Source organism: Oncorhynchus mykiss, chromosome 23, assembly GCF_013265735.2.
Source record: "Oncorhynchus mykiss isolate Arlee chromosome 23, USDA_OmykA_1.1, whole genome shotgun sequence".
NCBI lineage: Eukaryota > Metazoa > Chordata > Actinopteri > Salmoniformes > Salmonidae > Oncorhynchus > Oncorhynchus mykiss.
Window position 1 is genome coordinate 61,606,974 of NC_048587.1, and position 16,534 is coordinate 61,623,507.

General features: G+C 45.5%; 1 protein-coding gene and 1 long non-coding RNA gene across 2 annotated transcripts in view; both read left to right on the forward strand.

Moving 5' to 3' along the window:
• The window catches only part of LOC110522442, an 8,248-nt gene extending 950 nt beyond the window's left edge, over positions 1-7,298 (forward strand). Inside the window, exons 2-3 of the long non-coding RNA XR_005039280.1 lie at positions 1,915-2,037; positions 7,198-7,298. This is a non-coding gene — a long non-coding RNA (uncharacterized LOC110522442). The remainder of the gene's footprint in view (positions 1-1,914; positions 2,038-7,197) is intronic.
• Positions 7,299-9,008: 1,710 nt separating this feature from the next.
• Positions 9,009-13,224, forward strand: LOC118943838 (protein eyes shut homolog). Its single transcript, XM_036959919.1, has 4 exons — positions 9,009-9,233; positions 9,835-9,957; positions 12,937-13,050; positions 13,217-13,224. The coding sequence occupies exons 1-4, from the start codon at positions 9,125-9,127 to the stop codon at positions 13,222-13,224; spliced, it is 354 nt and encodes a 117-aa protein (XP_036815814.1). The 5' UTR covers positions 9,009-9,124.
• Positions 13,225-16,534: the final 3,310 nt, after the last annotated feature.

Sequence of the window (16,534 nt, forward strand, 5' to 3'; positions counted from 1 at the left end):
GTAGATCTCTACTAGTTAAACCAGATGAAAGGTTGATACCATGAAGAACAGCGAGCTGTAGATCTCTACTAGTTAAACCAGATGAAAGGTTGATACCATGAAGGACAGCGAGCTGTAGGTTTCTACTAGTTAAACCAGATGAAAGGTTAATGCCATGAAGTGAAGGACAGCGAGCTGTAGATTTCTACTAGTTAAACCAGATGAAAGGTTAATGCCATGAAGTGAAGGACAGCGAGCTGTAGATTTCTACTCCCTTTCTGACATTTTCTGCTCCCATAAACGTATTCCACTGCATGGTCACGCTACAAAATGACTATCATTAGCACTGTCACAGGCCGTGGCTGCAGAGGTACCCATGACTAATACCAGGCTATCAGCACCATCGGTGCAGGGCAAATTCTCATCATTCCTCACTACTGACCAGAACTCAAGTTCCAAATGGTACCCTATTCCGTATACAGTGCACTACTTTTGACCAGGGCCCTATGAGCTCTAGTCAAAAGTAGTTCATTATGTAAGGAATAAGGTGCCATTTATGACTCACCCATCCATGGAACCAATTTCCATCTCTCTCCTTGTCATAAAACTTGACAATTATCCTTTGTCCATTAATAATGCATAACAGTCCTCGGCCCAAATCAAGGTTTAATCAGAGGTATGTCTCACAGGTAGGACATCGACGACACAGACAATAAATTATTGGCAAAATTGCCTGATATTTATGCCCCTTCTCCCCTCTCCACTTACAACTTAATGACATAAATGGCGCCGACCAATTTATGACAGGAATTAGGCATTTAAGTGTGAAGATGGCTTGATGAGATCATAGAGGTAAAATACTGTACAGTAAATGTTTATTTTCCAGGATATCTCTTGTCTTTAAAAAGCAGGATAAGTACACCCACAACTGCAAAAACAAACTAATCACTTGTTTTACATGACCTGTAATGACATGTTTATCACAGGACTGGTTCTGTGCTACCATTTCTAACTGACTGAGTAAAAACATGGCCTCGTTTTTTACTTGGTGTCTCCATTTGATGCTTAACTTTGCCTTTGAGTTGGTTTGAAAGTCTGATCTACTACGCCATCCAACTTTATGTGATAGTGAGATATTATCTCCAACTGTATGTGATAGTGAGATATTATCTCCAACTGTATGTGATAGTGAGATGTTATCTCCAACTGTATGTGATAGTGAGATGTAATCTCCTACTGTATGTGATAGTGAGATGTTATCTCCAACTGTATGTGATAGTGAGATGTTATCTCCAACTGTATGTGATAGTGAGATGTTATCTCCAACTGTATGTGATAGTGAGATGTTATCTCCTACTGTATGTGATAGTGAGATATTATCTCCTACTGTATGTGATAGTGAGATGTTATCTCCAACTGTATGTGATAGTGAGATGTAATCTCTAACTGTATGTGATAGTGAGATGTTATCTCCAACTGTATGCGATAGTGAGATGTAATCTCTAACTGTATGTGATAGTGAGATGTTATCTCCTACTGTATGTGATAGTGAGATGTAATCTCTAACTGTATGTGATAGTGAGATGTAATCTCCTACTGTATGTGATAGTGAGATATTATCTCCAACTGTATGTGATAGTGAGATGTTATCTCCTACTGTATGCGATAGTGAGATATTATCTCCTACTGTATGCGATAGTGAGATGTTATCTCCAACTGTATGTGATAGTGAGATGTTATCTCCAACTGTATGTGATAGTGAGATGTTATCTCCTACTGTATGCGATAGTGAGATGTTATCTCCTACTGTATGTGATAGTGAGATGTAATCTCTAACTGTATGTGATAGTGAGATGTTATCTCTAACTGTATGTGATAGTGATATGTTATCTCCTACTGTATGTGATAGTGAGAATTTATCTCCTCCTGATATAGGGTTTCAGGGGCTGAACTGTGAAATCAACTATGATGAATGTGTTTATGGATTCTGCGCCAACAATTCCACATGTGTTGACCTGGTTGCCGACTATGGATGCATCTGCCCAGTGGGGTTTGTTGGTAAGAGATGAATGTTATCATTCTTATTAAATCATAAATAATCTATGTCCGGGAAACCGTCCCTCACTGCATATGGTCTGTAATAACCACAAATGTCTTCAGTATTCTGGTCATGTCTGTGGGTTAAAAAACAGCACTATATATCAACCCATCAACCTAATGGTGATAATATTTGAGGAGTAGAGGCCTAAAGATTGTCAGAGTTCTCACTGTAAGCTGTTTGCTAATTGACTGACTCAAGAGCATATTAACTGGAGTACTGGAAGTGCATAGAAGGGGATTAGAGATCAGTCCTGGGTTCAAATACTATTTGAAATCATTTCACACACGTTGTCTATTCTTGATTGACTTAGCAGACCAATAGAATAGTCCTAAACTGTAAGTCCCGCCCATCTGAGTGTCTTCTCTAGCCTGCCTGGAGTGCCAATTATTTTAGAAATTTCAAATACTTTTTGAACCCAGGTCTGTTAGAGCCATCTTTATTCCTGCTCCCGAGGGGGAGACTAGAGAGTAAAAGGCCTCAAACTAAGATGTTAATACTCTTACAATCCTGTGTGGAGTACGGATGATCTCTGACGGACATATACCAGACCCCAACACTTACAGTACATCTAGTTTATTCTGCATTCTATCCTTACATTCAAGTTTATTATTAGACGTATGTACAGGATACACATGGTGATACACCGTCCAATGAAATGCCTACTTGCAGGCTCCTTCTGGACAACGCAACAACAATAAGAAATAATATAAGTTAGGAATAGGAACGTAATGTAAATGGCTCAGTAGAATAAAAAAAAAACATTTTAGCATAAGTATAATACAGGGAGGCACAATTTATAGTCCAATATTTACATGTTTTGGTGGGCAAGTGGTAAAATGTTGCAGTATTTAGCAGTCTGGTAGAAGCAATTGAGTGCATGTGTGCTGAGGTGTGGAGAGTCGGTGCAGGTTGTGTGCTGAGGTGTGCAGAGTCGGTGCAGGTTGAGAGCTGAGGTGTGGAGAGTCGGTGCAGGTTGTGTGCTGAGGTGTGGAGAGTCAGTGCAGGTTGTGTGGAGAGTCAGTGCAGGTTGTGTGCTGAGGTGTGGAGAATCGGTGCAGGTTGTGTGCTGAGGTGTGGAGAGTCGGTGCAGGTTGTGTGCTGAGGCGTGGAGAGTCGGTGCAGGTTGTGTGCTGAGGTGTGGAGAGTCGGTGCAGGTTGTGTGCTGAGGTGTGGAGAGTCAGTGCAAGTTGTATTGTAAAAATGTAATAATGGGATTTTTTTACTAACAATTTCAATCCCTGGTGTTTCAAGTAGATGTCTTGGATTGGTGGGAACACGGCCCCAGTGATGTACTGGGTCGTCTTCACCACCCGCTGAAGGGCCTTGCGGATGTGGATGGAGCAATTTCCTTACAAGGCCATGATGCAACTGGTCAGGACGCTCTCGATGGTGCCGTGGTATTATTTGGAGAGGACCCGGGGTGGCATGCCGGATTTATTTTGTCGCCATACAAAGTAGAGGCACTAATGCGCCCTCTTGACAAGAGTGGTGGTGTTGTTGTTCCATGTCAAGTCCTCGGTGATGTGGACGCAGAAGAACTTAAAGCTGCCGACTCTCTCTACTGCAGTCCTGTTTGATGTGGATCGGGACGTGTTCCCTCCTTTGCTCACTGAAGTCCACAATCATCTCCTTTTTTTTCTCCTTACGTTGAGATAGTTTTTTGTCCTGGCACCACAATGCCAGTTCACGTACCTCCTCCTCCCAATAGGGTGACTGGTTGTTGTTGCTTATCAGGCCTGCAGCCCTGGCGTCGACATTAAACCAGATAATGGAGTTGGCGTCGTGCAAAGCCACACAGTCGTGGGTGAACAGGGAATACAACAGAGGGCTGAGGAAACACCCCTGGGGTGCCCTGTGCTTAGTCAGTGTGCGGCTCTGAGCTTGGTGTCGAGCCTGGAGGGAACAGCAGTGTTGAATGCTGAACTGTAGTCTATGAACAGCATTCTCACATAGGGGTTCCTGTTGTCCAGATGTGTTAGAGCTGTTTGAATAGCGATGGAAATGGCATCTTCCATGGATCTGTTCAGTGTGTCTGGTATGATGGCCTTGACGTGGGCCATGACCAACCTCTCAAAGCTGTTTTTCTGGGCACTGGGACGATGGTGGTCTCCTTGTAGCAAGTGGGGAGTACAGCCTGGGACAGGGACAGGTTGAAGATGTCCACCAGCTGGTCTGCACGCACTCTGAGGCGGCTTTGTGAGTATTCACTCTTTTGAGAGTTTTCCTTACGTCGGCCTTGGAGAACAAAAGCACCTGGTCGTCTGGAGCAGCGAGAAAATGCCTGGATGACTCGGTATTGTCTGCTTGGAAGGGAGGCTTCAGTGGGCATCACAAAGCTGGATTTGCCTTTGTAGTCCTTGATAGCCTGTAGTCCTTGATAGCCTGTAATCCTTGATAGCATGCAGTCCTTGATAGCCTGCAGTCCTTGATAGCCTGCAGTCCTTGATAGCCTGCAGTCCTTGATAGCCTGTAGTCCTTGATAGCCTGCAGTCCTTGATAGCCTGCTGTCCTTGATAGCCTGCAGTCCTTGATAGCCTGCAGTCCTTGATAGCCTGCAGTCCTTGATAGCCTGTAGTCCTTGATAGCCTGTAGTCCTTGATAGCCTGTAGTCCTTGATAGCCTGTCGTCCTTGATAGGCTGCAGTCCTTGATAGTCTGTAGTCCTTGATAGCCTGTAGTCCTTGATAGCCTGTAGTCCTTGATAGCCTGTAGTCCTTGATAGCCTGTAGTCCTTGATAGCCTGCAGTCCTTGATAGCCTGTAGTCCTTGATAGCCTGCAGTCCTTGATAGCCTGCAATCCTTGATAGCCTACAGTCCTTGATAGCCTTCAGTCCTTGATAGCCTGTAGTCCTTGATAGCCTGCTGTCCTTGATAACCTGTAGTCATTGATAGCCTGTAGTCCTTGATAGCCTGCAGTCCTTGATCGCCTGTAGTCCTTGATAGCCTGCAGTCCGTGATAGCCTGCAGTCCTTGATAGCCTGCAGTCCTTGATAGCCTGCTGTCCTTGATAGCCTGCAGACCTTGATAGCCTGCAGACCTTGATAGCCTGCAGACCTTGATAGCCTGCAGTCCTTGATAGCCTGTAGTCCTTGATAGCCTGTAGTCCTTGATAGCCTGCAGTCCTTGATAGCCTGTAGTCCTTGATAGCCTGCAGTCCTTGATAGCCTGCAGTCCCTGATAGCCTGCAGTCCTTGATAGCCTGTAGTCCTTGATAGCCTGCTGTCCTTGATAGCCTGTAGTCCTTGATAGCCTGTAGTCCTTGATAGCCTGCAGTCCTTGATCGCCTGTAGTCCTTGAAGGCCTGCAGTCCTTGATCGCCTGCACTCCTTGATAGCTTGTAGTCCTTGCAGTCCTTGTAGTCCTTGCGTCGCAAGTCAGAGTTGTGTTTTTTTTCCATCTAATAGATTAGCTGCGCTCGTACCTGCTTGCCTTGTATTCATTGCGCGCTACCGAGTCGTCTGGGTTCGTTCTGCTGACATTGAATGCTGCATTACGGGCTCTCAGCACGATATGGATTTCTCCGTACCGTTCATCCAGGGTTTTTGGTTGGGGCATGTCCGGTTTGTTATTGTGGGTACAACATCATCAAACACATTTCCTAATGAAGCCTTTGACTGATGATGTATATTCCTCAATGTTGATGGATGAGTCCTGCGGGGATGAATCCTTGAACAAATTTCAATCAGTATTAACAGAACAGTCCTGCAGCATTAGGTCTGCCCCCTCTGTCCAGCGCCTCACTATTCTCGGAGTTGGCGGTTCCCTCTTGAGATGCTGCTTGTAGGCGGGGAGTAGGGACAGAGAGACGCGATCTAATTGGCAGAAGTGGGTGCGGGGGATGGTTTTGTACATGTCACAGATGTTTGTGTACACATGGTCCAGCACGTTGTTTCCTCTCGTGGGGCAGGAGACATGTTGATGATGTTTTGGAATAAGTGTGTTTAAAATCTCACGCAACAATAAAGTTGTGATAATAATAAATGAATCCAGCTTATTTTCAAATGAACACATACCGTACACTCTTCTCCCTGAGACGGAGACAGTCGACTACATATTTGACATTCAAACCTTAAATGGCAGAATGTAGACAGCAGATACACAGTGCTGCAGTCATTTAGTCTCCCCTCTATGTGATGTAAACGGCAGAATGTAGACAGCAGATACACAGTGCTGCAGTCATTTAGTCTCCCCTCTCTGTGATGTAAACGGCAGAATGTAGACAGCAGATACACAGTGCTGCAGTCATTTAGTCTCCCCTCTCTGTGATGTAAATGGCAAAATATAGACAGCAGATACACAGTACTGCAGTCATTTAGTCTCCCCTCTCTGTGATGTAAATGGCAGAATGTAGACAGCAGATACACAGTGCTGCAGTCATTTAGTCTCCCCTCTCTGTGATGTAAATGGCAGAATGTAGACAGCAGATACACAGTACTGCAGTCATTTAGTCTCCCCTCTCTGTGATGTAAATGGCAGAATGTAGACAGCAGATACACAGTGCTGCAGTCATTTAGTCTCCCCTCTCTGTGATGTAAACGGCAGAATGTAGACAGCAGATACACAGTGCTGCAGTCATTTAGTCTCCCCTCTCTGTGATGTAAACGGCAGAATGTAGACAGCAGATACACAGTGCTGCAGTCATTTAGTCTCCCCTCTCTGTGATGTAAATGGCAGAATGTAGACAGCAGATACACAGTGCTGCAGTCATTTAGTCTCCCCTCTCTGTGATGTAAACGGCAGAATGTAGACAGCAGATACACAGTGCTGCAGTCATTTAGTCTCCCCTCTCTGTGATGTAAATGGCAAAATATAGACAGCAGATACACAGTACTGCAGTCATTTAGTCTCCCCTCTCTGTGATGTAAACGGCAGAATGTAGACAGCAGATACACAGTGCTGCAGTCATTTAGTCTCCCCTCTCTGTGATGTAAACGGCAGAATGTAGACAGCAGATACACAGTACTGCAGTCATTTAGTCTCCATGAACGCTGTCACAATGTTGATGGGATATTGTTTGTGCACATTGGTTCTGTTGTACAGTACTGATGGGATATTAGTTGTGCACAGTGGTTTTGTTGTATTTGTCCTTCTGAACATCTTTTTGTTTGACTTTTCCAGGTAAAAACTGCTCTACACCTGTTATTGAATGTGCGTCAGGAGATAGGACAAAATGCAAAAATGGCGGCACCTGTTATACCTTTGCCGGAGTGGTTCACTGCACTTGTCCACCAGGTAAAGTTTGTCCCCTTATCAGATACCGCACTGTACTGTCAACTACAGTTTACTCTGAGAAAATAAGGTCCTACCTAGAACCAGAAATGCTGTTGACTTGCCCCTGTAGAAACCCTTCAGGTTCCTTTTTAAAACCCTTTCTTCAGAAGGACCTCCTTCGTTCCAAGGTTCCATCTACAACCTCTTATCCCTCTAACCCTTTAGAACCATTTTCTCTAAAGTAGGTAACAAAAAGACCTGCATCTGGGTGATTTTAATCCTGTTGATATATCGTTATCTGGCTCTGCTGAAAGTTACATTAAACCACAAAACACCTGGTTTAAAATTTCCTGCATTGCAGGAAAGTTATCCTGCAACAGCGTGATCAAATTAAGATCTTATATCTGAAATCCATTGAAGTCAAATTAGTATTATGCCTCCATCTTTGTACACAATCATAGTTAAGCAATTTATTCAATTTATAGACCCTCCGGTTGTTTTCAGATGCTCTTGTTGTTTATTCTACAATAATCCCTTTTGTAAAATCAGTAGTAAAAGGCCTAGTCCTAAATGGCCCCATATGGCTCTGGTCAAAAGTAGTGTAGGGAATAGGGTGTCATTTGGGATGCTGGCAAAGAGGCTATGTTATTGTTATTGATTACTCTGTGTGCACTCTGTTATTACCAAACCAAACCTAATTTAAATAACATCCACTGGATCATAATAGAGAGTAGCCGACCAAAGCCATGCATTACTTGAATGAGTGTCTAATTATAAATGTAGGAAAACACAAACACCCCTCAAAACCTATATGTAGGTTGGTGGTTGGACTATATTTACAAATCCTATTTCCTAGTATTTCCACTGTCTAAGGGCCTCTATTTCCTAGTATTTCCACTGTCTAAGGGCCTCTATTTCCTAGTATTTCCACTGTCTAAGGGCCTCTATTTCCTAGTATTTCCACTGTCTAAGGGCCTCTATTTCCTAGTATTTCCACTGTCTAAGGGCCTCTATTTCCTAGTATTTCCACTGTCTAAGGGCCTCTATTTCCTAGTATTTCCACTGTCTAAGGGCCTCTATTTCCTAGTATTTCCACTGTCTAAGGGCCTCTATTTCCTAGTATTTCCACTGTCTAAGGGCCTCTATTTCCTAGTATTTCCACTGCCTAAGGGCCTCTATTTCCTAGTATTTCCACTGTGTAAGGGCCTCTATTTCCTAGTATTTCCACTGTGTAAGGGCCTCTATTTCCTAGTATTTCCACTGTCTAAGGGCCTCTATTTCCTAGTATTTCCACTGTCTAAGGGCCTCTATTTCCTAGTATTTCCACTGTCTAAGGGCCTCTATTTCCTAGTATTTCCACTGTCTAAGGGCCTCTATTTCCTAGTATTTCCACTGTCTAAGGGCCTCTATTTCCTAGTATTTCCACTGTCTAAGGGCCTCTATTTCCTAGTATTTCCACTGTCTAAGGGCCTCTATTTCCTAGTATTTCCACTGCCTAAGGGCCTCTATCTAACTGTGAAAAATATAACATATGTAAAGCAGAAATCATAAAATAAAAACGTCTTACAATGACAGGAGCATCTTGAGAAATGACAATTCAAGCCTGTGTATCAGAAGGGGTGTGGGAAGAAGAATAGAACACAGAACACAGCTGCTATTCAACACACAGACATCAATCAGCTCTTTGATCCAAACCCCAATGCATACAGGATGGGGAGCCGATGACTGCTCTGCACCCGTGAACCAGTGTGTGTTGAATCCCTGTGACCCGGAGGGGACCCTGTTCTGTGAAGAGCTGCCGAACGGCTTCAGATGCGTCTGCCAACACGGGTACATGGGGCGGCTGTGCGAAATCCCCATAAGTCACTGCGTCGATGGGCTGTGTCATCGCGGATCAAAGTGTGTGGATCTACCGAGAGGATTCAAGTGCCATTGTTTACCCGGTAAGCTAATCACCAGGAACAAAGAAACAGGGCGTGTGATTTTAATGGGGTGTGTGTGCGTGCTTGGCATGTGCGTTGCCCTGTAAGATATTGGCTCCTTGTTACTGACACCTGTGGTAATGTTTATATTTATTTCAGGGTCTTGTCCCTGCATTTAGGATGACTGAATACTAAAATGAGAAATAAGAATGCAGCTTCCTCAACCTCTCCTCAAGTACCTCTTGCTGCCCCACTTATTTCCTACTGAAACAAGAACACCTGATTGAATTGATAAAATTAGTAGTTGACCAATTGAATCAGGTGTGTTAGTGGGTTTTGTTAACCAGTTGATGGGAGCCAATAACAAGGTGTGTTAATATGTTAACCATTTGATAGGAGCCAATGAAAGGTGTGTTAGTGGGTTAAGGAGCCAATAGCATCCCAGAGAGATGAGTAAAGTTCGATAAAGAGGTGTTTGGAATTGGGTTAAAGTCACTCTGAATTGCCAGTATAACATTCTCTGATTTTAACAAAAAGAAACACATTATTACATTCTCAAAATAATTCCCTCATAATTCTAGCCCTTAATTCAGAGGGTCTCATTCGTCTCTTCTTCCTTCAGGTTTAACGGGACAATTCTGCGACGTGAACATAGATGACTGTGAAGAGAAGCCGTGCGGTGTTCTGAGTATTTGCAAAGACACCGTCAACGGCTACAATTGTTTCTGTGCACCTGGATTCATTGGTGAGTAGCTACGTTGTCAACAGGGGATGTCGGGGCAATTTCCCCTTTGCTCGTAATTCTATCGACTGTTTGTCTTTTGGTGTCAAAGACCTCAAGCCTCCCTATGTAGGTTGGTATTGTTAAACACTTATTTACCTTCCACTTGTCATACGGCAGTTCCATTACACACTTCTCTCAGTAGCATGCAGTCTCTCAGTAGCATTCAGTCTCTCAGTAGCATTCAGGTCCTTTTCTCTCAGTAGCATTCAGGTCCTCTTCTCTCAGTAGCATTCAGGTCCTCTTCTCTCAGTAGCATGCAGGTCCTCTTCTCTCAGTAGCATGCAGGTCCTCTTCTCTCAGTAGCATTCAGGTCCTCTTCTCTCAGTAGCATTCAGGTCCACTTCTCTCAGTAGCATTCAGGTCCTCTTCTCTCAGTAGCATGCAGGTCCTCTTCTCTCAGTAGCATTCAGGTCCTCTTCTCTCAGTAGCATTCAGGTCCTCTTCTCTCAGTAGCATTCAGGTCCTCTTCTCTCAGTAGCATGCAGGTCCTCTTCTCTCAGTGGCATTCAGGTCCTCTTCTCTCAGTAGCATTCAGGTCCTCTTCTCTCAGTAGCATTCAGGTCCTCTTCTCTCAGTAGCATGCAGGTCCTCTTCTCTCAGTAGCATGCAGGTCCTCTTCTCTCAGTAGCATTCAGGTCCTCTTCTCTCAGTAGCATTCAGGTCCTCTTCTCTCAGTAGCATTCAGGTCCTCTTCTCTCAGTAGCATGCAGTTCCTCTTCTCTCAGTAGCATGCAGTCTCTCAGTAGCATGCAGTCTCTCAGTAGCATGCAGTCTCTCAGTAGCATGCAGTTCCTCTTCTCTCAGTAGCATTCAGGTCCTCTTCTCTCAGTAGCATGCAGTCTCTCAGTAGCATGCAGTCTCTCAGTAGCATGCAGTCTCTCAGTAGCATGCAGTCTCTCAGTAGCATGCAGTCTCTCAGTAGCATGCAGTCTCTCAGTAGCATGCAGTCTCTCAGTAGCATTCAGTCTCTCAGTAGCATTCAGTTCCTCTTCTCTCAGTAGCATGCAGTCTCTCAGTAGCATGCAGTCTCTCAGTAGCATGCAGTCTCTCAGTAGCATTCAGTTCCTCTTCTCTCAGTAGCATGCAGTCTCTCAGTAGTATGCAGTCTCTCAGTAGCATTCAGTTCCTCTTCTCTCAGTAGCATGCAGTTCCTCTTCTCTCAGTAGCATGCAGTTCCTCTTCTCTCAGTAGCATTCAGTTCCTCTTAGTAGCATGCAGTTCCTCTTTTCTCAGTAGCATTCAGTTCCTCTTAGTACCATTCAGTTCCTCTTCTCTCAATAGCATGCAGGTCCTCTTCTCTCAGTAGCATTCAGTCTCTCAGTAGCATTCAGTTCCTCTTCTCTCAGTAGCATTCAGTCTCTCAGTAGCATTCAGTTCCTCTTCTCTCAGTAGCATTCAGTTCCTCTTCTCTCAGTAGCATTCAGTTCCTCTTCTCTCAGTAGCATGCAATTCCTCTTCTCTCAGTAGCATGCAGTTCCTCTTCTCTCAGTAGCATTCAGGTCATCTTCTCTCAGTAGCATTCAGTCTCTCAGTAGCATTCAGTCTCCCAGTAGCATTCCGTTCCTCTTCTCTCAGTAGCATTCAGTTCCTCTTCTCTCAGTAGCATTCAGTCTCTCAGTAGCATTCAGTCTCTTAGTAGCATTCAGTTTCTCTTCTCTCAGTAGCATGCAGTTCCTCTTCTCTCAGTAGCATTCAGTCTCTCAGTAGCATTCAGTTCCTCTTCTCTCAGTAGCATTCAGTCTCTCAGTAGCATTCAGTTCCTCTTCTCTCAGTAGCATTCAGTTCCTCTTCTCTCAGTAGCATTCAGTTCCTCTTCTCTCAGTAGCATGCAATTCCTCTTCTCTCAGTAGCATGCAGTTCCTCTTCTCTCAGTAGCATTCAGGTCATCTTCTCTCAGTAGCATTCAGTCTCTCAGTAGCATTCAGTCTCCCAGTAGCATTCCGTTCCTCTTCTCTCAGTAGCATTCAGTTCCTCTTCTCTCAGTAGCATTCAGTCTCTCAGTAGCATTCAGTTCCTCTTCTCTCAGTAGTATTCAGTCTCTCAGTAGCATTCAGTTCCTCTTCTCTCAGTGGTATTCAGTCTCTCAGTAGCATTCAGTCTCCCAGTAGCATTCCGTTCCTCTTCTCTCAGTAGCATTCAGTTCCTCTTCTCTCAGTGGTATTCAGTCTCTCAGTAGCATTCAGTCTCTCAGTAGCATTCAGTTCCTCTTCTCTCAGTAGCATTCAGTCTCTCAGTAGCATTCAGTTCCTCTTCTCTCAGTAGTATTCAGTCTCTCAGTAGTATTCAGTCTCTCAGTAGCATTCAGTCTCTCAGTAGCATTCAGTCTCTCAGTAGCATTCAGTCTCTCAGTAGCATTCAGTCTCTCAGTAGCATTCAGTTCCTCAGTAGCATTCAGTTTCTTCTCTCAGTAGCATTCAGTTCCTCTTCTCTCAGTAGCATTCAGTCTCTCAGTATCATTCAGTTTCTCATCTCTCAGTAGCATTCAGTTTCTCATCTCTCAGTAGCATTCAGTCTCGCAGTAGCATTCAGTCTCTCAGTAGCATTCAGTTCCTCTTTCAGTATCATTCAGCTCCATAACACACTTCTTTGACACGGCACATGTCCTATAACACCCATTTATCTACAGTCAGAAGCCCCCCCCCTCCTCTCCCCCCTTCCATTTCCCTCTACCTCTCCTCCCATCCTCTCTCCCCTTCCATTTCCCCCTACCTCTCCTCCCTTTCTCTCTCCATTCCTCTTCCTCTCTTCCTCACATCATTAAGGAATGTTATTTGATTAAAGGGGGCCTATTATTTATGTTTCAAAATCTGGCAGATGCTTCTGTGTATGTGTGCGTGCAGTGTTTGTGCAGTGTGTGTCTGTGTGTGTGCAGAGTGTGTGTCTGTATGAAGACTATGCATGTGTGGACCTTCATGCAGTGAACCTCTCCTGTTTTTCCAGGTAATAACTGTGAAGTGGAGGTAAACGAGTGTCTGAGCCAGCCCTGCCACAACGGAGCTTCCTGCTCTGATGAGCTCAACGCATTCAGCTGCTTATGCCCAATCGGAGTCACAGGTACACACACACACCACACACACACACACACACACACACACACACACACACACACACACACACACACACACACACACACACACACACACACACACACACACACACATACATTTGTACTGTAACCCTTATGGTTGTTGTCATGACAAACATATATGTGACATCACAGGACGTTGACTGTAGGAGTTGACAAGGCAGCACAAATAGACCTTGGACCAAAATGTCATCATTAATACTTAAACCCCTTAAATCATTTTAAATGCCTTACCTTAAAGTATGTTTCTAAGATGTAAGATATAGAACAGGGCTCTCCAACCCTGTTCCTGGAGAGATACCCTCCTGTAGGTTTTAACTCCAACCCTGTTCCTGGAGAGATACTTTATGACAACAAAATATGCACAAACATTTGTCTCTACGTTAACATATTCCTCTCAATTGTACATTTTTTGCTTGACTCGTTATGACGTTATAACAACTTGCATCTGGTTCCACCGTAACGTTTTGTCAGCCATCTTTTTTGAAGAACGACACAAGGCAAAGGTGGCTCGCGTTGTTACGTTCGTTAGAATGAGGAGACCAAGGTGCAGCGTGGTAGGCGAACATCTTACTTTATTAAAAATGAACACCGAAAAACAACAAAATCCAAAACAAACGTAAAGTTCTGCAGGCTACACAGCAACTATACAAAATCAAGATCCCACAATCTAAGGTGGCTGCCTAAGTATGATCCCCAATCAGAGACAACGATAAACAGCTGCCTCTGATAGGGAACTATACTAGGCCAACAAAGAAATAGAAACATAGATTTGCCCACCCAAGTCACACCCTGACCTAACCAAATAGAGAATAAACAAGGCTCTCTAAGGTCAGGGCGCGTCAAAAATCATTATTGGAACCACTCGATATGATTGGTCATATAAAAACCTTGGGACCCAAATGCAAAATGAGTGCAATGAAGCCGTGTCTGGAGCAATGAAGCCGGGTCTGGAGCAATGAAGCCGGGTCTGGAACCATGAAGCCGTGTCTGGAGCCATGAAGTAGTGTCTGGAGCAATGAAGCCGGGTCTGGAGCAATGAAGCCGTGTCTGGAGCCATGAAGCCGTGTCTGGAGCCATGAAGCCATGTCTGGAGCCATGAAGCCGTGTCTGGAGCCATGAAGCCGTGTCTGGAGCAATGAAGCCGTGTCTGGAGCAATGAAGCCGTGTCTGGAGCCATGAAGCCGTGTCTGGAGCCATGAAGCCGTGTCTGGAGCCATGAAGCCGTGTCTGGAGCAATGAAGCCGTGTCTGGAGCCATGAAGCCGTGTCTGGAGCCATGAAGCCGTGTCTGGAGCCATGAAGCCGTGTCTGGAGCAATGAAGCCGTGTCTGGAGCAATGAAGCCGTGTCTGGAGCCATGAAGCCGGGTCTGGAGCCATGAAGCCGGGTCTGGAGCCATGAAGCCGTGTCTGGAGCCATGAAGCCGTGTCTGGAGCAATGAAGCCGTGTCTGGAGCAATGAAGCCGGGTCTGGAGCCATGAAGCCGGGTCTGGAGCCATGAAGCCGGGTCTGGAGCCATGAAGCCGGGTCTGGAGCCATGAAGCCTGGTCTGGAGCCATGAAGCCTGGTCTGGAGCCATGAAGCCGTGTCTGGAGCCTTGCAGCCGTGTCTGGAGCAATGAAGCCGGGTCTGGAGCAATGAAGCCGGGTCTGGAGCAATGAAGCCGGGTCTGGAGCAATGAAGCCTGGTCTGGAGCCATGAAGCCGTGTCTGGAGCCATGAAGCCGGGTCTGGAGCCATGAAGCCGGGTCTGGAGCCATGAAGCCGGGTCTGGAGCCATGAAGCCGGGTCTGGAGCCATGAAGCCGTGTCTGGAGCCATGAAGCCGTGTCTGGAGCAATGAAGCCGTGTCTGGAGCCATGCAGCCGTGTCTGGAGCAATGAAGCCGGGTCTGGAGCAATGAAGCCGGGTCTGGAGCAATGAAGCCGGGTCTGGAGCAATGAAGCCGGGTCTGGAGCAATGAAGCCGGGTCTGGAGCCATGAAGCCGGGTCTGGAGCCATGAAGCCGGGTCTGGAGCCATGAAGCCGGGTCTGGAGCCATGAAGCCGGGTCTGGAGCCATGAAGCCGTGTCTGGAGCCATGAAGCCGTGTCTGGAGCAATGAAGCCGTGTCTGGAGCAATGAAGCCGGGTCTGGAGCCATAAAGCCGGGTCTGGAGCCATGAAGCCGGGTCTGGAGCCATGAAGCCGGGTCTGGAGCCATGAAGCCTGGTCTGGAGCCATGAAGCCTGGTCTGGAGCCATGAAGCCGTGTCTGGAGCCATGCAGCCGTGTCTGGAGCAATGAAGCCGGGTCTGGAGCAATGAAGCCGGGTCTGGAGCAATGAAGCCGGGTCTGGAGCAATGAAGCCTGGTCTGGAGCCATGAAGCCGTGTCTGGAGCCATGAAGCCGTGTCTGGAGCCATGAAGCCGGGTCTGGAGCCATGAAGCCGGGTCTGGAGCCATGAAGCCGGGTCTGGAGCCATGAAGCTGGGTCTGGAGCCATGAAGCCGTGTCTGGAGCCATGAAGCTGTGTCGCTGGGTACCTCTAAGTCCCGCGGGGCAAGTTCGCAACTTTTAAAGGAGGAACCACTGTACCCTCCTGTAAGTTTGGGAGGCTGTATTTGCTGTAATGCACTATGTACAGTTGAAGTCGGAAGTTTACATACACTTAGGTTGGAGTCATTAAAACTCGGTTTTCAACCACAAATTTCTTGTTAACAAACTATAGTTTTGGCAAGTCAGTTAGGACATCTACTTTGTGCTTGACACAAGTAATTTTTCCAACAATTGTTTACAGACAGATTATTTCACTTATAATTCAATGTATCACAATTCCAGAGAGTCAGAAGTTTACATACACTAAGTTGACTGTGCCTTTCAAACAGCTTGGAAAATTCCAGAAAATGTCATGGTTTTAGAAGCTTCTGATAGGCTAATTGACATAATTTGAGTCAGTTAGAGGTGTACCTGTGGATGTATTTCAAGGCCTACCTTCAAACTCAGTGCCTCTATGCTTGACATCATGGGGAAATCAAAAGAAATCAGCCAAGACCTCAGAAAAGATTGTAGACCTCCACAAGTCTGGTTCATCCTTGGGAGCAATTTCCAAACACCTGAAGGTACCACGTTCATCTGTACAAACAATAGTACACAAGTATGTGAGTACCATGGGACCACGCATCCGTCATACCACTAAGGAATGAGACACATTCTGTCTCCTAGATATGAATGTACTTTGCTGCGAAAAGGCCAAATCAATCCCAGAACAACAGCAAAGGACCTTGTGAAGATGCTGTAGGAAACAGGTACAAAAGTATCTATGTCCACAATAAAACGAGCCCTCAACATAACCTGAAAGGCCTTTCAGCAAGGAAGAAGCCACTGCTCTAAAACCGCCATAAAAAAGCCATACTACGGTTTGCAACTGCACATGGGGACAAAGCTCGTACTTTTTGGAGAAAAATGTCCTCTGGTCT